Raw genomic sequence first — 25,637 nt, 5'->3', positions numbered from 1 at the left:
TGATTCAAGATTCAAGTTTGTTTATAATGGCAATTGCTTGTATTTGTGTCAGTTCTCTATGTTACTTTGCATAAAACTAAAAGAAGGGGAGATAGATTTCTAGAGTTTTAGTCTATTGTAAAGTCATTCCGATTTTGTATGTTCTCTGAAATGATAATACTGCTATATCTTATAATGCAACATACCAACTGATGATAGGATGATTTCCGGCGACCTTTGAGGAAGATTGCCAGCGACCTTTGTGCGGTTCTTTGCACCGGCGACCTTTGAGGAAGAAGAAATGTGACCTTCGCAACCGGCGCCTTTGGAGATCAGGTGTGCTGCGATGCTGGTACAATTCTGATCGTTTAATTGAATGAACAAATGGGAAGAAGGAGCTTAGGAGATGAAATGACCATTATAACCCTGCATTAACGGCTATCTAACTCTGGGTTGGCGGAAGGACTAATAGTGGAACAATTTTGATAGTCAAAGGTTTAATTCGTCCAAATTAAAAGACGATGACCAAATTTAAAAAATCACAATAATCGGAAGACTATTAGTGGAATTAACTCTTTTCATATATTTATAGTGGTATTTAGTTTTTGATCCCTGATTTCAAAATTAATAAGATTGTAAGTGTCAGTTTTGGTCATTTATTAATAATTTTATCAAAATTGGTCAAGTTCAATACATTCTTTGTAAACATTGAATAAGATTTTTGTTAAACAAATAAAATTAGTATTGTCAAAATAATCAAATGCTATTTAAAAATAAAAATAAAAATCCCCCGTGAGCAAAAGTGTAGGGGGTTTCCCTTAATAGTCCTTGAAGAAGCGACGGAAATGGCCTCAATTGGCTCAAAAAGCGTCACCCCATATCTATGTCTTTTCAAGTTTTCAGTCAGATTTTCTCATGTTTTGTGGGACATTTTACCCAATGAAATAATGATGATTTAATGGAGGATAGCCACGCCACAGCCAGTTTGGTTGATAACTGACTTTTTGATAAATCATGCAACCTTGAAGAAAATTCAAGAGAAAAATAATTTTGCTCAAAGGAAAAACAATATTGTTGTATTAACTGTTTCCAAACAAATATTGCCGTATTAACTATTCAATAATATTTGAGTTGCAATTAAGAAAATTAGGAATTTAAAATGTTAGAAGAGCAACAACAACAAAAGGTTTTTTCTTATTCTTTTAAACTTCCACTCTCTCAGTCAATACCTTGTGGTCTAGTGACACACGGTTACACTCTCATATGGAAGGGATGATTCGAGCTTCAGTGGATGTGATATTGACTTTTTGTGCTTCAATATGCGAGTCAGCAGCACTAAAAAAAATATCTTTATTGACCTATAAAAAAAATGAAAAATTTAAGCAAAAACCCATATAATGGGAGATGCTCTAAGCAACCAAAACCCTCAACACCTATAAATCTCCCGGCCTCTTTTGTAGCTTGTGGAGTAATTGTGTGGTTCATGAATACCTAACCTCCTATTACACCCCTCAGCCATCAACTACAAATTACAGAGCATTATAATAAGGTCCTTATGCTACAATTAGACTGTCCAGAAATTATTAAATACAACACCTAATAAAAAGCTTTTTCAAAGTAATGCCAAAAGTAATATTAGGCACGGCTACATAATGTATAATCTTTTGGATCATCCTTAGCTTAATTAATTGCACCTTCAATAACTTTTAGGCAACCTCGTTTCTTTAGTTTTTTCTTGCATGTTTTTTAGATCATGTAGAAAAGAGAAATAATGAAAAAAAATTGTCACATCTCGACTGGACGCATTTGATGTGCAACACGTGCACTAGAATAGGGCTTTGTTTAATTTTATTTTTTTGATGAACTATGCAAAAAATCATTTCTTACATAATGACCTTAATTTTTTTTCTAGTAGCTACTCCTAAAAATGAAAAAAAAAATAAAAAAAAATAACTGTAATAGTTGACTAGCTTTTAGTGCAAACCAAACTATAATTGTTATGATTAATAATTATTGGCATTATTTTAGTACAAACAGTACAGTAGTAATAGATTATAGGCAGCAGCACTATGGCTGCCGTCGCCTTCACGAGACCTTTATTTCAGCTCCAGTTGTCGCCTTTTGTTTGTCACGTGCACCACTTTTCTTACTCCCCTCCAAACTCCAACAATCCAACCCTAATCCCCAAAATCATGAGACCAATTAAATCACAAGATACATTTCAATGAAATTTAATTTCATCTCTTGTCTTTTGGAATCAAGTTCTATATCTTGAGCGTTATTAGAAAAAACTAAAATGAAATAAGAACATAAAATTTAATGCCAATATTCACGACAACAGAACAATTTTTTTATGAATTGTGATAATACATTCAAATAACACACATTATATTTGTTCGATCATGCTCTAACAGCCTTCATCTTTCAGTAACTATATATAACATATTGTATCAACTTATATGTATTGATCAATCAGTTAAATTGTCCTATCCTTTAATAACAAAACATTGCATTATAAAATTAAACCCCAACCAACATCTCTTTTTCCTTAACTATATTTATGTGCATTAAAGCAAACACACGCAATCTATCACGATCCCCCACTATATGAACTCGATCCATTTTCAACGCTCAACGCCTTCACTTTCACGTCAACGTTATCCCCATTTTAACTATTTTTTAATAAATCAAATTATTAATATATCTACATTTTTTTTCTTCTCCATTTAACCATTCTACGACCAACGTAACGTATGACCGTTATATTTATCGCTCATTACCACTATTTTGTATCATTATATTCCTTGCGAGACACTTTGCGAGCTCATCAGCTCGTTTATAAAAGAGTTTTTTGTGTTAATTAACGATGCATTTTTCAGTATCTTCTCCGCTACCGGCGCCGGTGACCGGAGAGATTTCACGGGAGGATTCCGGCGACACCGTGAAGAGCATATTCCATAATATACTGTCTTACAACGACAACGTCATGCTGGCCGCCGTGATTTCGTTGCTTCTTGTTATTCTCTTTGTTCTTCTTCTCCACGTCTACGCCAGGTGGTTCTTGACTCAGTCTCGCCGCCGCAGCGGCGGCGGCGGCTCCGTCGAGGTGCCTCGCCGGCGGTTTCGGTCGTTCCACGTTGACTCTACGTTCCCCGATTCTCCGGAGAAGAAGGGCCTGGAGAAATCGGCCATTTCGGAGATTCCGAGGTTTGTGTACGGCGGGAAGGGAGGCAATAGCGGCGACGGGAGTGGGATGGAGTGTAGTATTTGTTTGAGTTGGTTTGGGAACGGAGACGTGGTGAGGAAGTTACCGAAATGCGGCCATGCATTCCATGCAGAGTGTATAGAGATGTGGCTGTTTTCCCACTCTTCCTGCCCGTTTTGCCGGGCTCCGGTGGTGTGCGGACACGGCGGCGCCGCCGGCACGAGTCTGGGATTCAATTCTGCGGTTCCGGGCGGCGGCGGCGGAGGAGGTGGGAATGCGACGTCGTTACAGATCGTCGTTGAATCAGTTCCAAAACAAGACAGGCCAGAAAATGGAGCTGCGGCGGCGGAGGCGGAGGCGGAGGGTAATTCGTTACCAGTAAGTAGTTCGTTTTCTTCGCCGCCGTCGTCATCTGCCGGTGGTTAGCTTAAAGAAATTAATTAATGAATTGATACGCCTTGTTGTTTATAATTAAGTAATTATGAGAATCGATTATCTTAGAGAGGCTGTGGCTGTATACATTTTGTATAGATCCAATGTAAAGAATTTTAATTATCTAAAAATAAAATACAATTTTCTTTATGGGATGCATGTGGGGCTTCTTTATTCTTCCCAATTCACTGCCAAAAACGCACCTCATTATATATAAAATATTAATTTCTAATTAATTTTTTTTTTTGAAAACAGAAATCGAACTCGGTACCTAAATTTCTAATTACTTAGTACTCCATATAACAATGATATACATTAGCACTATTCATCTATGTTTATATTTTTTATATTGTTCTACAAGTATTATATTATACGGAGTAATTTTTATCGAACAAAATAACTTCTATATCAGATAGCATCATAATTATATTTAATTATTTAGTTTTTTTAAAAATTTTCTTTAATAATAATTAATTATATAATAGTTAGTTCTAATTTATTAATTATACTTTTTAATATAATATGAATTCTACGAGTTTTAAACTTTTAAATTTTTTTTATATGTTACTCCGTATTATTTAACTAAATATTTCATATAATTATAATTTTAAAATTAAATATTATTATTTGACATTTAGTTTTGCGCATAAAAATTACTGTTGTCAATTTTAGGGACTCCGTATCTATTTATTTAATCTTGGTCCATTTTTTATTTTTAGGCATAACATATTACTTGGGAGGGTTTATGTACCAATGTACCATAGCAATTACATTAGTAAGCTATGGTGTTTGATGATGAAAGATTGAGGAAATTACACTTTTTGTTTCTGAATTATTTCCTTTAGGCCTTCTTCACTTGGGCAAATTATGCTGTGGACCCAGGTCCACCTTGCAAGGTGGATCTGGGTCCAAAACTACGTCGTTTTTGTCTTTTTTTTTTTTTTTAAATTAGTAAATATATTGTTGAATATAGAGTTGTCCAAAAATGTGTGAATGTAGAGATTTCAAAGTGTGAATGTAAAGTATAGAAATCGTGAATGTAGATTTATGATTGTGTGAATGTAGAGTTGTCCAGAAATGTATGAATGTAGAAGTTTTAAATTGTGAATATGGAGTATAGAAATCGTGAATGTAGAGTTATGCATGTGTGAATCTGTAATAGAGTTAAAGAAGTTCTAGTAACTTGTAGCCCTGTAATGTGTGAATGTGGAGTTCTCAAATTGTGAATGTGGAGTATAGGACCTGTGAATATAGAGTTTTGAATGTGTGAATGTGGAGTTTACAAATTGTGAATGTAGAGTATAGTGTATGTGAATGTAGAATATAGTTACTAAACATATAATCCTGTAATGTGTGAATGTGAAATTTACAAATTATGAATGTAGAGTATGTATGTGAATGTAGACCAAGGTCCACCTTGCAAGGTGGACCTGAGACCACGGCATAACAACTCTTTAACTTGTTAAGTTTTTTGCACAAGTTTTTATGTTCCACCTATAGGAGGGAAGGGGAAACAAAAAGAGAGAGAGAAAAAAAAAAAAAAGCAAAAAGCAAATGTCAGCTGACAAGGAAAAAAAATAAAAAAATATCCTTAACTCACAAACCTGGGCAGGGCCCACCTTTTTTCCTTGCCAAAACACCATATTTACAGTGGAAAGAACTCAAAAAAAAAAAAAAAAAAAAAAACTCAACCTCTCATTAATGAAAAAACTTGTAGGTTAGTTTTTGTGCCTAAAAACTTATATGTCAAAATTAACAAATGGAGAAGGACTTAAAAAACTTAGTATTCGTTAGTTAGTAAATGTGTTTAAATCATTTGTTTAGATGGGATGCAATTCAGCGTTATGACTTTATTTATTGTCAACACCTTTTCAATTGATTTCCGAATACTGAACTAGAGGTTTTTCTCATGTAATCAACCTTGGAGACTATAAATAAGTTCAAATGCAATTTATTTGATTATTTATTAACATTATCACGTGGTTGAATCAACCAATCGCAATTATAGTAACAATTTATTTTTATTTTTAACAAAGTAGTAGTTCAGAAAGCCCTAAACCCCAATACGTACTAATTCTCCTCGGCACTGTTGGAGCCCAAAAACCAGTCCGCCAGGCCCAATAATACTGTCTGGGCCGTAGCCCAACACTACCTCAATCGCTCCGAACGACATTCTTAATTCTGTCAAAAAAACATATATTTTATAACAGAGTCCGTAGTACTAGAAAAAAAATATTTCGCTTAAAAAAGAAACTTCTATCCCTTCATGCACTGACGGAGTGGAGAGACGCCCGACAGAGAGGACAGCTAGGACGAGTCGAAAGCCACGTGTCAATGCACTCGCCATGGAAGACATGGCAGCACTCCGGCATCACCTTAACAATCTCCACCTCTTCAAACAGCCCCAAACAGATGGAACATTCGCTCATATCCTTAACGCCCAGAGAAGCATACGCCACGGCCGGCAGCTTCTGAATCGATTCCACGTCGAGCCCTTTAGCCGGAAAGTTGGCGCCGCCGCCGGTGAACTTGTAGAGGAAGTAGACGAAGAATAAGGCGAGGAGGAGCCAAAGAACTTGTGGTCTAGTGGCACCCGATCCTGGTTTACACTCCCACATGGATGAAGGGAGTTGATTCGAACTGAGGAGACAACCGTTGACTCTTTGTGCTTCAGTAGGTTGAGAAAGTAACTATGAACAGATAATGCATTGTAACAGAGTCATAATATAAAAAAAAAAGGCGAGGAGGAAGATGAGGAAGCAGTGGAGGAGATTTAAGAGGAGAAGGCCGTGGTGGCGGAAATGATGGGAGGTGAATACGTTGATGAGGTAGTATGTGCTGTTTGTGGTTTCCAGTTCTTGGGAGGACATCTTTCTAGCTAAGAACTGAAATGGATCGGAGGTACGATGAAGATGGAGGTTATATTTAAAGTTGTCGTGTAATAATGGATGGGACTTGGGAGTGGAGTTATGGACAAATTAAAGTATGGGCTCCGATCCATCTCCACACCAATAATTCCAACCGTACCATTGCCAACTCTCCTACTCATGTCTTTTTTACTTTCTTTATGAAACACATCCTACACGCGCGCAAAGGGCTGTTTCTTTGCTTGTTGATCGACATAGTACATGCATTTAGACCTGGCAATTATCGACACGATCCGTTATCACGACACGAAACCGGACACGAAAATAACGGGTTAGTGTTTAGCCTTAACATGTCCCGGGTCGTTAACGGGTTGACCCGTTAAAAACCCGTTATGTTTTCGTGTCTTAACAGGTCAACCCGTTAAACCTATTAAGAACCCGTTTAACCCGTTAATATTATCGTGTTAACCCGTTTACACGAACCCGTTTATATAGACACGTTTAGAATCTGCTAAGAATCATTGTCATTTAGGTAAGAACCATTGTCTTTACAAAATATATCATGAACATGATTAAGAATGAATTTACTACATTAGGCCAAGATCATACACCAATTATTGATGTTCGACAATATGAAATTTGAATGTTTATTGTGTTCAATTTTATTCTAAAAACTAGTATGAACTTCTTTAATTGTGATTTTTGGATGTTATTTTATAATTTTATGAATGTTATAAATTGAATATTTTTTTAGTTTGTTTGATGGATTGGATTGTATGTTTTATTTCTTTTTTTATATAATTTAACTTTAAATTTTAGTTTTTAATATATCAATAGATTTAGCGGGTTTAAACGGGTTTCGTGTCATATCGTGTCGACACGATCCGAAACCCGTTAACAAAACGTGTCTATCGTGTCAACCCGTTTAACCCGTTAACAATTCGTGTTCGTGTACGTGTTACAATTTTGAACCCGTTAATCTTAACGTGTCGTGTTCGTGTTTAGCCTTATCGTGTTTGTGTCGTTATCGTGTCGACCCGTTAACGAACCCGTATACACGAATTGCCAGGTCTACATGCATTGGACTAAAATGTGGATAAAATTAAGTTTGGATAGGAATAAAGAAAGTAATATTTGCTTTACCGTTTCCAGAGGCAAACAACTCACATAGTATCATTTTCTGGTGACCTGCGATCATACATTCTTTCTAGTGAGGTACTTATTGTACTTAATATAAGTTAATTCCAGCAATGGTCCTCCGACTATGTTGATTTTTCAAAATTAGTCCCCGACTTTTAATTTGGACAATTTAGGTCCCTTGACTTTCAAATTCTTTCCAATGTTGGTCCTTTCGTCAAATTTTGGTTAAATTGAAGTCAAATGAAGGGGTAAATTTGTCCGTTCACTTGTTTAGTGTATTATTTCTCGTATTTCTCCTGTCATATACGCTGTATATATGAATATAATCTCAGTCGAAGTCATATAATCTCAATCGATGTCTCTTCGACTGATATTATATTTATATATATAGCATATAGGACAGAAGAAATACGAGTATACAAGTGAACGGACAATTTTACACCTTCATTTGACCTCAATTTAACCAAAATTTGATGAAAGGACCAATATTGGAAAGAATTTGAAAGTCAAAGGACCTAAATTGTCCAAATTAAAAGTCGGGGACTAATTTTGAAAAATCAACATAATCGGAGGACCATTACTGGAATTAACTCATTTATATTATATAGTTTATATCCGTGAATTAAATTTTGAGAAATTGTATATATTGATTGTGTACACAACATTATTTATAAAAATTTTATAGTATAAAACTACATATTTGTTGGATTAAAAATGAAAACAGTAATAACAATGTAGTTTTGCACTAACTACATGCAATATTATTGTGGAATAAGTGAAAACTATATTATAGTTTTAGTAAAAAATGTTTTTGAGATATATGTTAAATTTTTTAGTTATATTAAATAAATAATATAATATAATTAATTTTTAGGTCCTACAATGAATTTATTATTGTAATTTTATTAAAAATAATTAGGAGATATTTGTTGATCGAATTTATTAGTTATATTAATTGTGTGCATTGTCTTACGACGGTGGTTACAGGTTTGGCATTATGACTACCAACACCTCAGAATCCTTCAACAATACATTAAAGGGTTGTCGAATGTTGCCTGTAACTTTAGGATCTTTTTTTTTTTTTCCTGATACATGTTTGCACTTGAAAGAAGATAGAGATATAATTTGTTTGAGTTGTTGATGGTGCTTGGTGATATTTGTGGCTTAAAGCATCTCCTCAAGTAAATTGCACCTTGTTTGAAGTCATGATGGTTGTGTTAGTGTAAGGGCAATGAATATCAAGCTTATCCAAGTTACTCTATCTAGTATAAAGACTATAGGCTTGTGTTCAGGTGGAAATTGAAGCTCCAAGATGTTTGAGAGTTGATAAAATTCAACCGTACGTACCCTTTCTTTGAAAGAGAGCACAACCCAACTGGTTTAGTTGAGCCTTTTTGAAGTATCATAGTACTCTTATGAGCTTCTATTATTGTATTTATGTTTTTCTTTTCCTTTATTTGGATTTATGACTAACTTTAAAAAGACATATTTCAGATTATCTTTTGAGAATATAACTAAGATGATGAAATCGCATAATCTTGATCATGAGAACTTTTGTCAGTAAAAAGTAGTATATGTGTAACTGTTAACTCCTATTGTAAGGATATTGGATGTTGTGGGTAGTGGCAAATTTTATAAGCTGTAATAAAAATATGGTGGAAGGGTATAAAATTTTATAATTTTTTTTTTTATAAAATATGTTTTAAATTATTGGGATTTCTTGTCTTTCTGGATTGCATTTACAGAGAGAGAACTTATTGTGAAATCAATTCCTGACTATTCTTACATTTTGAGACTGAAAATGCTTCCAAGTTTTATAAGAAAGAGAAGATATATACTTCTGTGGACTTTAGAATATTGCTGTCCTTAGGGGATTCTGCCAAGTGATTCTAAGTGCAACACTACTATGTGTATGAATGATGTATAATTTTGTTATATCACAATTGAGTTCTCAATCTTATACACAACAAGGCAAAAACATGGTATCATATACCATAACATTATTGCGCGAATCATATATTCTCATTCACTAGCACCAGTAAACAATATGCAATAAAGGCACAAAAAAGAAAACTCAACTTCACTAAAGATGGAGAAGATAAAGACAATTTCGATTCTCCAGAGAAGAAGGCCTGAAAAAATCGGTCATTTCAAAAGTTCCGAGGTTTGTGTAAGGGGGAAGGGAGGCGATAGCCGCGGCGACGGGAGTGGGATGGACTTAGTATTTGTTTGAGTTGGTTTGAGAATGGAGACGTGGGAGGAAGTAACCGAAATGCGGCCATGCATTCCATGCATTAGCACTATTCATCTATGCTTATATTTTTTTATATTGTTCTACAAATATTATATTATAAAGTTTATCGAACAAAATAACTTCTATATCAAATAGCATCATAATTATATTTAATTATTTATTATTTCTAAAATTTTCTTTAATAATTATTAGTCATATAATAGTTATTTCTAATTTATTAATTATACTTTTTAATATAATGTGAATTCTACAACTATGAGTTTTATAGATTTTTAATTTTTTTTTATATATGTTACTCCGTATTATTTAACTAAATATTTAATATAATTATAATTTTAAAATTAAATATTATTATTTGGCATTTATTTTTGTGCATATAAATTACTATTGTCAATTTTAGACCAAAAAAAAAAGAAAAAAAGAAAACAGCCAGTAGTACTACTTCATATCTATTTGTTTAATCTTGGTCCATGTTTTTATTTTTAGACATTTCATATTAATAGAGGGTTTATGTACCATATCAATTACATTAATAAGTTATGGTAGTGTTTGATGATGAAACATTGAAGAAATTACGCTATTTGTTTCTGAATTATTTCCTTTAGGAAACTTAATTAGTATTCGTTAGTTTGAGCAAATTCAGTTTCTAAATTCGATATAAAATGTGTTTAATTCATTTGTTTAGACGGGATGCAACTTGCCATTGTGCTTAAATGTTTCGACTTTGATTATTGTCAACATCTTTTTAATTGATTCCCGAATACTGAACTACTGCTTTTTCTTGTGTAATCAACCTTGGAGAATATAAATAAGTTAAAATGCAATTTATTTGATTATTTATTAACATTACGTGGTTGAATCAACCAATCGCAATTATAGTAACAATTTATTTTTATTTCTAACAAAGTAGTAGTTCAGAGAGCCCTAAAGCCCAATACGTACTAATTCTCCTCGGCACTGTTGGAGCCCAAAAAGCTGGCCGCCAGGCCCAATAAGACTGTCCGGGCCGTAGCCCAACACTACCTCAATCGCTCCGAACGACATTCTTAATTCCGTCAAATGAAACATTTTCCTTAAAAAAGAAACTCCGATCTCTTCATGCACTGACGGAGTCGAGAGACGCCCGACAGAGAGGACAGCTGGGACGAGTCGACAGCCACGTGTCGACGCACGCGCCGTGGAAGACATGGCAGCACTCCGGCATCACCTTAACGATCTCCACCTCTTCAAACAGCCCCAAACAGATCGAACATTCGCTCATATCCTTAACGCCCAGAGAAACATACGCCACGGCCGGCAACGTTTGAATCGATTCCGCGTCGAGCCCTTTTGTCGGCGGCGGCGCCTCCGCCGGCCTGGGTGCCGGAAAATTGGCGCCGCCGGTGAACTTGTTGATGAAGTAGAAGAAGAAGAAGGCGAGTAGGAAGATGAGAAAACAGAGGAGGAGCGTGAAGAGGAGAAGGCCGTGGTGGCGGAAATAATGGGAAGTGAATGCGTTGAGGTCTGTGCTGTGCCAGCTGTTTGTGGTTTCCAGTTCTTCTGAGGACATCCTCATAGCTGGATTTGAGGTACGATGAAGATTGAGGAGGTCGAGGTTGTATATTAGGTTGTTGTTGTGTAATAATGGGTGAAAGTATGGGGTTTGATCCGGATGGAAGTGTTATAAGGTGGTTGAGTTATATTGTGAGGTAGCATCTATCTCCACACCAATAATTCCAACCATTGCCAACTCTCCTACTCATCTCTTTTTACTTTCTTTATGAAACACATTACACGCGCATGCATATATATACACATATATTCACTCATATATGCCATGCACTTATATATTTTGCTTCTTATATAACTCAACTACTCAATCAACCCAGAATAAGTTAATAAATTTTACCCGCTCTTTTTTTTAAAAAAATAAAAATTTGACTTTTGATTGGAAGAAAGGAATTATGGAATAAAAAAATTATAATTCTGTAAAATTGTAATTTTCTCCACTAAACACTGTAGTTTACCATGTCATCAATGAATTTTGTTGTAATTGAAATGTAATTCATGTCAACCAAACAAGCTGGTAATGTTTTATGGTAGAATATATTCAATCAGGTGGGTATTTCGTATATAAATATTTGAAGATGTAGACTAATTGAGACACGTCTCACTATTTATTGATTTCTTCCATTATTCTCCAAACTAATTTAAGGAAAAAACAGTGCGACGGCTCAAACTTATAGATACTATATGACATAATTAACGAAACCCACTTTTTAAAAGGATTTGAGTTTGGAGGACAGGTGTTGTGTTGTAAGAGCTCCCTAAAAGGCCAAAAAAGATGGGATCATATAATCATTGAAAAATATTACCTAAACTCTAATATTTTTTACTGTTAACATTTATACTTTGTTACAAATTATTGATGTAACATTTTTTTTACCATTCACATGATAAAAATATCCAATCATTATTTACCACATCATGAATAAAAGTGTGGGAGTAAAATTTAGAAGTACATGTAATAAAACTCATAATCATTTGATTACGAATTAATTGAGGTATGATATAATAATAGAGCTTTACTACATGGACTCTCATTTTATACTCCCTTACATGACATGATATGATAGGTTATCTTTATCATGGGGTCTCAAGAAAAGTGTCAACATCAAACTTTTGTATGAGAAAGTAAAAGAAGAGAGTAGATCTTGAGAGTTCAAGTAGTATTTTGACTATTTTTTCATAATAATATGCGTTTGGAGCCATACTTGTTAAAAGGTTGACATAAAATTAATATATTAGTGGTCATTTTAAAACATTATTTTAAATGGATCTATTCAGGATGTCAATGTAGATTTAAATTTCCCTAAGTGAGGCTATCATACACTCAAGTTGTTAATTGGAGTAATGAATACACAATTATATTCTATGTATACAACTTGAGAAAAAAGGAGTTTAGAAAGACTTTGAAAAAATATTTGTCCCAGGAAAAGTATAAAAGTCTCGACTATATATATATATATATATATATATATATATATATATATATGTTGGTGCTTTTTAGAAATTAAAATTATTTCAAATAATGTTATTAAGAGAGAAAAAAAAACTTTATAACATGGTTTATGGAAGTTTTTATAATATATTTATGTAAAAAAAGGTATTTTGGTTATATAATAATTTTCCTAATTCAATTATATTGATATAACTAAAATACTTAAATACTCATGCTTTTTTCAATTTAAAAAAGATATATTTAGTAAAAAGAGTTGTCAATATTTTTTCTATAATTAATTTATAGTACCGAGTAAAATGTATCAAGAACATTTTCGATACCAACCAGTACCAGCCTCATGCACCAAATATAATTCAATTTTTTGGAGGAAATTTTAGATTTGTATGAGTATTGTTGGGACAATGTCTCAATAGAACTCTGTATAAAGTTTTCTTCTTTTGTGACGAAAAAAATTTATAGTCACTACGTGAAGGTGTGCACCGAATAAACTTCGTTCCTGTGTAATAAACGCAATATTTTTCCATTCACTTTTAAGTTAAACCGATTAAAAACATACAAGAGATAGAGTGTTGATCGACACCTTAAATTTTTTTAAAACGTATAAATGTAGTCACTAAAAAAACATGGTTTTCGGCCACCTTTGGAACTTAACCAATTCCGTTAACGGTTTACGTTCGATGCACGAGAATGGTAAAAAGCGTGGCATGTGCTCCAACTTTTCCATTTGCAATTGTTTATTAACATTATAAGTTTAGAAGTGCAATTATATGTGTGACATTGCTTAGCTTTTGAAGTGCAAATTGTGCCCAATGGCATCATATCACTTTCCATGAAATGTATGAGACGTGTAATATGGACATTAATCTCATTATTAACGAAAACGGCACAATTTATTGTGAATTGGACAACAATTGGAGCATACATATGTGCATCTTTGTGAAAGAAAAGGGCCATTGAGTTGAGGTCGTTTGTCATCTTGTCAACTTTTGCAAAAGTTCATGTCTACTTCATGTGTGTTTGCTACAACAAAAAGGCACTAGCGAGCTGCCTAACTTGGTACATATGTTGTTGATGGGTGTTTGTAGTGTGCGGTTTAAGTGAGAATGTAAAGATTTTTACCGTAATAGATAATTAAATAACGTTCGATATAAATTTTAAAGTTGTAACTCACCTACTGCAGACATACAAAGTATTAACAATTATGGAAAATATCATTATGTTTTATAGTGGACTGAATTTAAACGTTAAAAACTTGTTTGTTTTGGGTTGGTGTGAGTGCGAGTGAATAAAGTGATGATTGGACGGCTAGTTAGATATTAAGTACTAAGTGTAGCATTTTTTTTTGAGTGACCGAGTGAGTGGAACATGATTATTCTCGTATCTAAAGGTTACACGTTTGATTCTTGCCAATACGTACCTTCTCTCGGTTAAGTTAATCACACTGGTCTTTCTATTGCGGCTTACATCTCCTGTAGTCACGTATAGCAAACTAGCTAGGTTTCTACTCCTTTTTTTTTTTTTTTTTTTTTTAATGATGGAAAACAACAATCACTACCGGAGTTTGCACTAGGTAAACCTAGCTTGCTTGTGTAATAATAACCAACAAATTATATAGGAGAAGTAAATTGCACTAAGAAAGACGGGCTATACTTTGCTAAAAAAATCTTATGTATAGTCAAAATACCGTAACTTAGCTTAATGAAACACATACTTTATGCTTTTAATTGTGAAATATCATAAAATTTCCCTTTTTTGAGACTAGCATATACAATTGCACCATTGTTTCATATTATTCAATTTGGTGTTATATCATACCAATAGACCCCCCAACTCTACCAAATCTACAGTCCAATAATAAACTAATGCCAAAACAAGAGTTAAAATACATACATAGCACGTTACATTGCAAATCATTAATACATATGTGCAACCATACTGGGGTTTTAAAGCTTATTTAATTACCAGTCATAGAATTTTATGTCAGCGTCATTATACAATTTTAGTCTTTTACTTTCAAAGTGTATTATTTTTAGTTTTTTACGTTGTAATATTAATTGATTGATTTTATATATTTGATTTATAAGTAAATTTATTTTTTAATGTTGATGGGAGCCGACCAATCCACGATAATATTGTAAAAATCGACCTAAGTGGCCACCTAGACACTAAGCATCCTAGGCTATGGCGATTTAAGCTCTAGGCGGCTTTTAGCTGTCCGATCGACTAACTGACCGATTAGGCGCGCGCCGAGTTGGGTGCCTAACTCAAGTTGGCACTCAACTTGGGTAGGTGATGTTTTTTTCTTGCTCGACTGCCCCTCTTCTATATTTCTCCAGTCATGTACTCAACTAACCATCTAACATATGTAGTTGATTAGTTTGGGAGATTATAATAGTTTAACAACTCCTAGTCCTGAGTTAGAAAAGTTGTGACGATATATTTAGATTACTTGACCGCCTAGGCTCTAGGTGCCCCGACTAGCGCCTTCCGCAACATTGGTTCACGGTAATAAAAGAATAATTTTTTTTATTGTCACGTCAAGATGTGATCATTAATAGGTAAAATCATATAGAGAAAATAACATTATTATTCTTTTTTTTTTTTGGTATAACAAGAGAAACTCACAACCACTACCAAAGTGTGTAAGGGGTAAACCCTATGTAATAACCTGCAAGTACACATGATTCGACTGAAAGAGTTTTGATAAAAATTGAACTTGTAACTTTTTGGTACGAGAATTATGTTCCTCACTCGAACACCCTTTTAAGGCAAATAACATTATTGTTTTTCAATTCGACAAACGATTCCCTCTCAATAAATTATTTTTTCTCAAATGTAACTTAGGTTACCTAATCTTTTTTTTTTTTTAAATACATGTCATCTAGCTATATCTAGTGTGACAAGACTAATCTAGTGATGTTTGTATGTACAGAGTAAACCTTGTTCATAACAGGCCACATGCTAGATCAAGTAAGTATTAGGAAGAATCAAACTTGTAATCGATCTTCATCAAATACAAGAATAATATAATGTTCTATCCACTTAGTTAGCCCCCCCTCCTGGACAATCTTAGCGGTGTTCAATGAGAGACAAAATCTCCCAATTCAAGAACAAACTTATATATGTTAAAGCAACTGAATAGAACATATAAGACTAATTCAGATACTTAGACACCCTTTCACAGTAGTAGCAATGCAATTTGAAGAAGTAAGTATATTAATAGAAGAAGGGTGCAGAGGTGGAATGGATAGATGCAGGGCCGTTCCAATAAAAATTGGGACCCTGTGCCATATCTTAATTTGGGTCATTTTTCGAGTAATTTCTATATATAAATAATAGTTGTTCAAAAAGTTGTATCAAAATATAAATATTATATAAAAAATACATATATAATTGTCAAGAATCTTGTGGTCTAGTGGCATCAAACCTTTCCCTTTATACGGGAGGTGATGAGTTCGAGCCTCAGTGGAGGTAGAGTCAGATCTACGAATTGTTGAATTGCCCTATAAAGAGGTAGAGTCAGATCTACGAATTGTTGAATTGCCCTATAAAACTAATTATGAATAATCTTTTTGGCTTTTTTAAAGCACTTGTCACAAATTGGTCCAATCTTTTTGGCTTTTTTAAAGCACTTGTCACAAATTGGTCCAATCTTCATACATTTAGCCTAAATTTTTGTAAACTATATATACATATAAATAAAATTTTTTTAAATATGGGGCCCCCAAAAATTGGGTGAGGTAGAGTCAGATCTACGAATTGTTGAATTGCCCTATAAAGAGGTAGAGTCAGATCTACGAATTGTTGAATTGCCCTATAAAACTAATTATGAATAATCTTTTTGGCTTTTTTAAAGCACTTGTCACAAATTGGTCCAATCTTTTTGGCTTTTTTAAAGCACTTGTCACAAATTGGTCCAATCTTCATACATTTAGCCTAAATTTTTGTAAACTATATATACATATAAATAAAAATTTTTTAAATATGGGGCCCCCAAAAATTGGGGACCCTGTGCGGCTGCACATGTTAGACATGCTCAGATACGGCCCTGGATAGATGATCTACAAACAGGGCAAGTAGAGCGACTACTCAACCATCGATCAATGCAATGAGAGTGGAAATCGTGGAGACAATGAGGCATCACCTTAATCATCTCTCCGTCCTCGAAAACCCCCAGGCATATGCAACAGTCCTCGCCTCCCACCCTCACCAACCTCGTATTCTCCGACATTGACAACCTGTTATTGTGCATGAAAATGGGCAGGCTCTTGATCACCTCCGAAGACGCCCCTGCCGCCACCACGCCCATCTCTCGTCGTCGAACGTTCTGTCGGGTGACCACGATTACTGAATTTGAAACATCATCATCATTGCTGCTGCTGGGAAAGGAAGCGTGCATGCGAATGAAGCGCAAGAACAGGAAAATGAGGAGGACAAGGGACAGTCCAAAGAAAAGCAGCGTCACCAGAAACCTCTTCGCGCTCTCGTAGTTTATGTACCAATGGAACGGCTCAAATTCCTCCATGCCCGCCGACAACTTCGAGGAAATTAAGGTTTACATACATACGATGATTAATACTATGATTAAGGCCGGGATAGATATGTTCTTGATTTGCATTATTATAATATCATTTGCATATGCATATATGTGTGTGTTTTGGCTTTAGGAATCTAGCTAGCTAGGTGATATTGTATGATGGGCAATATAATGAACTTGTGCACGTAATTAACTTATAAAACATGGGCGTTAGTTCCTAGCTTTTAATTGCCATTTATGTGTAGTAAAGCCAAGATTCAAAGAAACAGTTAGAATCTGTCTTGCGTTTCATCTGCTCCTTTGTGCTTTTGTGAAAATCGATAAAGGTGAGTTAGGTCGGTGACGTTTGTATTATTTCAGACGGAAATTAGGCCAATCTTTGAAGAACTACGCATGCTTGCTATTGTTAAGTTATTGCTATTGTTAGCTTGGTGATATATAGGGACAGATGTATACATGGTTAGGGCAGATCACCAAACAGTTTTGGATAGTTGATAAGTAAACTACTAAGTTAAAAGGGTTAAGGATTAAGTAAGAGTAAGAGTTAAATTTTGTAAATTTGATTTAGTCTAAATATGAACTCTTCTTTTAGTAGAAATTTCAAATGTCATTTGGTGACTTAGTAGCCTATTAAGTGGAAGGACTCTCACACTATAGTTGCTAGATCAGAATTTGATCTTGTGTCATTGTCCATAACCTAAGTAGCCCATGAACCAACTGAGTTGTCCGTGCAGGCTATAAATTAATTAATTGATTAACTTTGATATGATATTGTGATGTGTATGTGCTTGTTATTACTATGCATTAGGTAAGTAAAAGTAGAAAAATTTTATGTTTACAATGAATCCTATCTGAGTGATATGAGATAATATATTGAGTATCGGAGGGATAACTTAATTGTCACCATCAACATATCAGGAATGAAAAAGGTTAGTGGTGATATGAGGAGTTTTGAGTGTAGTAGTGGTAGAGAAAATTGAACTTAATTATTGCCAAATGGAAATGGAAATGGAAAGGGGGTGTGGTGCTTTCTTCCTTCCTTCCAATTTCCCAAAGCAAACGGATGGGTTGAAGCTCGTAGTAAAGATGATGTTAACAAACACTTCATTTGGAGGAATAATGGGAAAAATATAATTGTGGATTGTGTGTAGATTTCAACTACCTAGCTGCTGCAGCTGCCTATGTGTATTGCAACACTCTATATGCTTTAAGTAAAGGCAAAAGTGAACATTCCCAATTGAGCCACCCAACTTTTAGTTGCCTTCATCACTTAAGAGTCGTGTAAAATGAACACCATCAGATCGTTAGTATGCAACTCCAAAAAATAAAAAATAAAAAATGAGGCTAATATAATAGGAAAAGTATAAACCTTTTTCCAACTTAAAAATTACCAATATCTCCAAATCAGAGTCCAGATTAAACCATTTCGAGCCTAATTTTGCAATCATTAGATATCATGGTTGTAAAGAGGAACCGGGAGCGTTTATCTTGTAATTTGTTTTACATATTGTATTAATATCTGCATCTCGTAAAATTAGACTAATACAACTTAAAAGCATGTCTCGGTTGGAATTTCACATTGCAGCAGTAGTATCAATGTCCATATTCAACAAGAAGCTAAATCAACTGCAGTTAGCTTGATATGCAGGAAGGAGCTATCATTTTTTTTTTCTCTAAGGGAAACTAAATTTACATATATTCATCAGGCTCGCGATGGTTATGACCTAATTCTGCAAGCCAAATTGGTAATCATACATTCATACATAACTATATTATTGTAGACATATGGCACAGAAAGTTTCAAGCCCAGAGAGCAAGAATTGACATCGATGTAGAACCAAGAACTAGGGCAGCGAAAGACGCCTTTTTCAACAATGGTTCCGAACTCATCAATTTGTTGTGGAAGAAGTCGAGAGCTATGAGGTCCACAAGGGCCATGTATATCAGTATGCCGGAAGACAAGGACCCGAGCAAACCTTCGAGAATCAGCGCGTTTGGACTGCTGTCATCGTAGCCAGTAACAGAGAAGACAATCATACCAAGGACGATACCCATTGGGGTTGTCACTGAGAACATGAAGCTCATGTAAGCTGTTGTTCCAAAACTAAAACCCGCCTGTCATAATCACCATGAAGTTCATACACAGAGGTTAGTTTAAACGACTCTGTTGTAATTTGTAAACACTTTTTCCTTGCAGATTCTGAGACATGCTCATTCGGAATGTTAAAACAAGTACATGCATAGGAAATTTTTTCACATGAGCATCGATTATATGTAGAATAAATATTCCCCCTTTAACATTCATGAAGAGAAGCATACAAAAACCGCTGAGTTTTTGGACGTTTTCATTCAACATTACTATACAAGACTTCGTTTTAGCCATGAGAATTTACTAGTTGAATTGGAAATTGCTAATCTATATCTATTATGATAAGAGATGCTTGAGATATTTTTAGCTATTCTATACCTTTATACAAGACAAATTCTGCACTGTGAATGTTGAAATGTTTATTATTCAGATTCAGAATAGAAGCATCGCTAACATGAAAATTAGACCTCGGAAATCTTCTGTAGCTGATCTATATGGTACTCCATATTATGGTGTAGGCCATCCACCTAATAGAGGCACAACCTAATACGTCAACTAATACCTAAAAAGATTCAACAAATTGAGAGAAGTTTTACACGCAATTGTTAGCTGCTATACTATCTATACTGGATCGTAATCCCATCATTTGATCTTTGAACCTTATGCGGACTAGGCTAACCATCTTACTTACAATCCAAAATTCCAAACACACTAAACAGTTTTATTCAAGCACCATACTAACACACAGTGCAACTAAGAGTTTGCAGGATAACATTAGCCCTGGGGTTCAGAATTACAAGCAACTCAAGTCTGGGTTTTAATCTCATCCCTCTAATTACCAAAGAATACAAAATGAAAGGGGGGAAAATGCTTAAAGTTAATACCACAGTCCACAGGTATTCCTTTCAACTTCTTTAGAGGGTAATAGTTTTCTTTCAATGTCAATTCCTATACTGTATCAACTATTGAGCTGGAAGAATGATTCAGGGTATCTTTTCTTTCCTTTGAAAAAAAAACCATAGAAAAAGATTGTATCTTTATAATTTAATACGAGAATCCCGTGATTCTAATTCTGCAAATATACTGAATTTGATGCGAATAGAAACTAAATAATCTAGAAAAAGGAAAGATTGAAAGTTTTTAAGCCAGTAATTACCTGGGCAATGCAACCTCCTAGGCCCATCCCTTCAAAGATCTGGTGAAATGCTAGCGCCGCCACGAGTGGCTTGATCGTGCACTGGTTCTGAGACATTCCCATTGTGACGCCGATAATCACCGAGTGAAATATTATCCCAATTTCCAAAACCTGAGACACCAATTTCTGCTTCAATCTCACCAATTCCTCCGATTCCCCTCTCCCCTCCTCTCCCGCCGCCGATACCTCAATCCCCAGCTCCGCCTCTTTCTCTCTCTGACCTAATTTCTTACTCACAACCCCCAATTCTTCGCTCTCTCCAATCCGCGTGTAATCTTTCGTCACTTTATGGCCGTGCCCGTGCCCGTGCCCGTGGCTTTCGACGTGAGAAGTTGCGGTCAAGTCAACCAAAAGCGCCGTGAGAACGCCGATTAGCGTTACGAGGCCGGAGAACGGGAAGTCCTTCCAGGGGTGCCGGGACGCCAGCTGGCAGTCGGCGAGCGCGTCGAAGGCGTCCGGGAGCACGTGCACGAGCGAGGTGGAGAGAATCACGCCGGCGGCGAAGCACTTGATTATCAGAATAGCCTTGTCGTAAACCGGCTTGCCTTGAAACAGCCGGGCGAGCACAACCGGCGACGATATACCGACGACGCTCGTGAAGAAAATTACGAAAATGGATATAAGCTTGAGGTGAGCAGCGGCCTTGCCGTCCCGGCACAACAGAGCGCGTGCGGTGTCCGTCGCGCACAGAGCCATGGCTCTCTGACCGCCGAGCCGCGGCACTGAAGTCTCCGGCGAAACGAACCGTCGAGAGATAACAGAGAGTACGTGAGAGAATAGGGTAGCGCCGTGACGAAGACTTGGAAGATTTGTGAGAATGATGACTATTTGAACGTAAATTATTAGGGGCTGTGGGGCCCACTTTTGCACTGTTTGGCTTTGAATGTGGCGGTACTCATTGCCACTTGTTAAGGTACACTCCTAGTCTCCTATTGTCCTACACAAAAAAACGTTTGGTTTGATAACATTATTATTATTGTTACTCCGTATTAGTTATAAATTTAAATTTTATCCCAATTAAGAATGTTGACATACTATGAACAGATACTACATTATAACAGAGTCAATAATACTCAAAAAAAAAAAAAAGAATGTTGACATACGTTATGACTACTAATTAATGAGTTTACTTTAATAAAACAAAGAAACAAATAATAATACCATCAATATTATTATTTTTCAATCAGAAAGTAATATTTTTTTTTTCTATTTTTATCTCATTGAATAAGATATGTTAAAAGATTTTACATCGGATTAGTTGTATTAAGTGTGTATTGTTACTAAATAATAGAATTAATGCACATTATTATTGCATTTATGTAAATGTTTTGTAACCACTATTTTATGTAATATATGTAGATTGTTGATGATAATAAAAGTATGGCTTCTCCTTTGATCATCATTGTCTGTTGTGTGTACGTATTAATGTAGACATTTTTATTGAATGATCATAGAACATAGATAGCAAGTGGTTGCTGATGAACCCATTACAATTAAATCACCATTATTGAGATAGATGTACATACACTATACAACACATTATTTTGGCTATAGTCTCTATGCTATAAACGATTTTTGAATGATATTGATTTTTTTTTTATATGAGAAAAATGATAATTGAACCTTCAAGATTTATATGATAAAAATTTATTATTAGTTTATAACTATATTAGGGAAAATTATATTTTTCCCTCTGAATTATATGCAAATATAATTTAATTTTCTTTTCTAACCAATTATCCCTTATAGGTAGGGATTACCATGGTTCGGTTCGAGCTGACTAGACACTGTAGCAATCGAACAAAAATCATAGAGATAGTTCCGATTTTGATTTAGTGTTTAATTTTTCTTTTGTATTCACATATAAGTAGACATGATCATAGTTCAGTTCCGGTTAACGATTTTATAAAATGATAAACCAAAACCAGTTGTTTAGTTTGAGCCTCTCTCTCCCTCTCTCTCTTTTAGAAATTCTATTTTTTTTTTTACTATTATGTTTTGAATCATAATAGTAACTGTTCCTACGATTTTGTTTGATTGTTACTATCGTGTCGTTTAAATCAAACCGTGGTCATCCCTGCATATAATAAGTAATAATTTGTTACACAAGAAAAATAAATGAAATACTCATTTTTAAGAGTAAAAATATTTATTTAACATAAAAGGGAAAAAATATCCACTTTTAAAATAATTGAGAGACTAATGTAAATACATAAATAATTTAGGAAATAAATGCACATATAATTTAGACGGAAGAGTGTCATTTTCCCTAAATATTATTACGTTTAAATTAAATTTAAAGATATGTAAGTATATGTATACACATGGCATGCTGGTATTATTGATGTGATATGTTTTCATTAGTCAATTCAAGAATTGTTCTTTTTATGCATGAGCAGTTACCCATTGCACACTTTCGAGTAGCTGGTGTGGGCTTCTCTTGACATTCAAAAATAAATAGTTTTTTTAGTCCTGACATGGATGACCAAGTGGGTGGATAGTGCGGTTACATAGGATCTTTTTAGTACAATGTACTATTTTTTTTTTTGATAAATAGTACAATTTACTTCTTTTATGTGATTTGTAGATTATTACACATGAGTATGATTTACCTAATGCAAATGAGGATTTTTTCATCATCACCCAAAAATAAAAAGAACCATTCCTGCTTCTAAATAAACTAATATCAATATTTGCTTTAAAAAAAAAACTAATATCAATATGTTTTATTTGTTATTTAGTGATTTTGCTTGTCTATTACGAGTTATTCTATTTATAATTTATATATATAGAAGAGATAAGTTTCAATTAATCATACTGACAAGGTGTTTGGTTGGGAGGACGGAAATGAATTATAATTCCGTCGTAAAAGAATAATGTGGAATTAAATAAGAATTCAAATTATATTGTTTGGTAGGGATGGATAAAATTATTAGGAATGTGAAGGGAAGAAATGATAAAAAGACTAAAATGCCCTTGTGGTATAATAATAATAATAATAATAATTCAGGACAAATATGTTAATTTCCTTTTTTTTTCCCCTTTTTCTTCTTCTATTGAATTATAATTCATGGATAGCGGTATGAATTCCAATTCAATGAATGGAGAGAATTGCAATTTCCTCAAACCAAACAATGTAGTTTTTTTTTCCTATTGAATTGCATTGGAAAAACATTTCAATTTTATTCAACCAAACACATTGTAAAAGTTGTAACTCGCAATGTAAAGTTTAATGTATACTTAGTATGATAATTTGAAATTAAATTATTTATAAATACCTGTGTAGCAATCAAGTTCGTAATCCGTAACTCGATCATTAAGATTCATTATTTCAAAATTTTCATCCTTCACAAAGTGTTAAAGTACTCGAAATCAGGATTCAACCTTTATAAATTTGAAATGATCAGACATAAATTGCGTGGCCACTAGGGAAACTTTACGATTAATGTAAAAGTGGATGGCAAACAAAACAAAATCAAAAAGTGAAGACAAAGTGGTATTTGTGTGTAACTCCATTGCCATATATACTATACGACTTTATACATTCAGCTTTTATTCAATTGTGAAATCCATTATAGTTTTTTTTTAAAAACAAAACTCGTAGTGACTATTCAATGATATGTCATGATGATGATATTCAGATGTGAGAAGAATATATTCTATTCATTCGACTCTTTTCATGGCAAAATATGAGACAAATTATTGTGTAAATCATACATATAAGGTACATTTTTAGTATACTAAAAGTATATATATATAATAATGGCCATACCAAGAAGCTCCCTGACCAAACATATCTCAGAAGGCCAAAAGAAATAAAAAAGAGGCATACAAAGAAAAAAAAATGCACACCTCAAATAAATCAAAAAATAGACTAATAGCAAAAATTAATGAAGTACTTTTCAGAGAATTAGAAGACACGAATTTAAAAAATCCTACCTGACCACTGTTCAACCCAGACTAGGGTGTCTCTTGTATCGCTGACACCTGCATTAATGAGGCTAAACTTGACATAAAGCCAAACCATCATCGCCTTCAAAACAAACAACCAGCAATACCAACTTTCTATCACATTTTCTCTTTTTAATAAAACTCAAACACTTTATTAAACCACCAAAACATATACAAGAAAGAGACTGGACCAAACCATATATCAAGTGTAACCGAGGACAACCCGCTAACAAACAATCAAAACATGTATCTAAACTCGAAGTGGGCCCGCCTCTCACGTCCACATGCTCGGGCTCTCCTGCGCCTCCTAGTGTGCTCGACATAATCCTCATCATCGAAATCATCTCCATAATCAGACCACTCAAAGCTCGACTCACACTCCAAGTCAGAATTCAGACCCATTGAATGCAACTGTTACGAGACCCTTGGGCTAAGGCCATCCATACCAATGATTTTTGTTGGAGTTAATGTCAGATATTTGCCACCATGGCATGAGAGAAGGGGAGATAGAGAGAAGGAATGGATCTTCTGCAAGTTAGAGGTGCATAGTACAGTAACCAATTGATCAGCTCTCATCAAGCCTTCAACTGTTGTGCGCGTTGTGCGCACAGCAGCGCCCGTGCGGGTGCGTGCATTGCACGCGCGGGGCGGGTCAGGTGCGCCAGATAGACTCTTTATTTATTTAATTTTTGTTTAGAAATCATATTTGTGTTTTTTTCCTACATTCCATTTTCTGTTTCCTAATTACACTTACAAAAACTCCTTGAAAAAAAAACTCCATTGATAAGGATGGTCTAACAAATCCCTCGAACCAAGCAGACTAGTTGAAGTGGATTTCAATAACTGCACTTGGTCAACTATCTTATCCTCTATACAATGGCAAAACTCCCATGTCTTGTTTGAAGGAATAGTCTTAGCACTATTATTTTCCCCACAAAACTCTTTTTTTTTTTTTTTTTTTTTTTTTTTTTTTTTTTTTTTTTTTTT

At 34.5% G+C, this 25,637-nt stretch overlaps 5 protein-coding genes across 5 annotated transcripts; 1 reads left to right on the top strand and 4 right to left on the bottom strand.

Annotated features, from left to right (window-relative positions):
- Positions 1 to 2,790: 2,790 nt before the first annotated feature.
- On the top strand, positions 2,791 to 3,756 carry LOC116014726 (RING-H2 finger protein ATL63-like). Its single transcript, XM_031254672.1, has one exon. The coding sequence runs from the start codon at positions 2,846 to 2,848 to the stop codon at positions 3,608 to 3,610; it is 765 nt and encodes a 254-aa protein (XP_031110532.1). The 5' UTR covers positions 2,791 to 2,845; the 3' UTR covers positions 3,611 to 3,756.
- Positions 3,757 to 5,551: 1,795 nt separating this feature from the next.
- On the bottom strand, positions 5,552 to 6,614 carry LOC116014701 (RING-H2 finger protein ATL57-like). Its single transcript, XM_031254643.1, has one exon. It carries the CDS (start codon positions 6,232 to 6,234, stop codon positions 5,881 to 5,883), a length of 354 nt encoding a protein of 117 aa, XP_031110503.1. The 5' UTR covers positions 6,235 to 6,614; the 3' UTR covers positions 5,552 to 5,880.
- A 4,359-nt stretch (positions 6,615 to 10,973) lies between these two features.
- Positions 10,974 to 11,432, bottom strand: LOC116016169 (RING-H2 finger protein ATL39-like). The gene has a single exon (XM_031256332.1). It carries the CDS (start codon positions 11,430 to 11,432, stop codon positions 10,974 to 10,976), a length of 459 nt encoding a protein of 152 aa, XP_031112192.1.
- A 5,482-nt stretch (positions 11,433 to 16,914) lies between these two features.
- On the bottom strand, positions 16,915 to 17,403 carry LOC116016168 (RING-H2 finger protein ATL57-like). Its single transcript, XM_031256331.1, has one exon. It carries the CDS (start codon positions 17,401 to 17,403, stop codon positions 16,915 to 16,917), a length of 489 nt encoding a protein of 162 aa, XP_031112191.1.
- A 1,555-nt stretch (positions 17,404 to 18,958) lies between these two features.
- On the bottom strand, positions 18,959 to 21,501 carry LOC116017241 (zinc transporter 6, chloroplastic). The gene is made up of 2 exons (XM_031257788.1): positions 20,661 to 21,501; positions 18,959 to 19,530 (listed from the first exon to the last, which is right to left on the bottom strand). The coding sequence occupies exons 1-2, from the start codon at positions 21,393 to 21,395 to the stop codon at positions 19,216 to 19,218; spliced, it is 1,050 nt and encodes a 349-aa protein (XP_031113648.1). The 5' UTR covers positions 21,396 to 21,501; the 3' UTR covers positions 18,959 to 19,215.
- Positions 21,502 to 25,637: the final 4,136 nt, after the last annotated feature.

This window comes from Ipomoea triloba, chromosome 4 (assembly GCF_003576645.1).
Source record: "Ipomoea triloba cultivar NCNSP0323 chromosome 4, ASM357664v1".
NCBI lineage: Eukaryota > Viridiplantae > Streptophyta > Magnoliopsida > Solanales > Convolvulaceae > Ipomoea > Ipomoea triloba.
The sequence above is the reverse complement of the archived record's forward strand: the minus strand, read 5'-3'. Positions and strand labels throughout refer to the sequence as shown.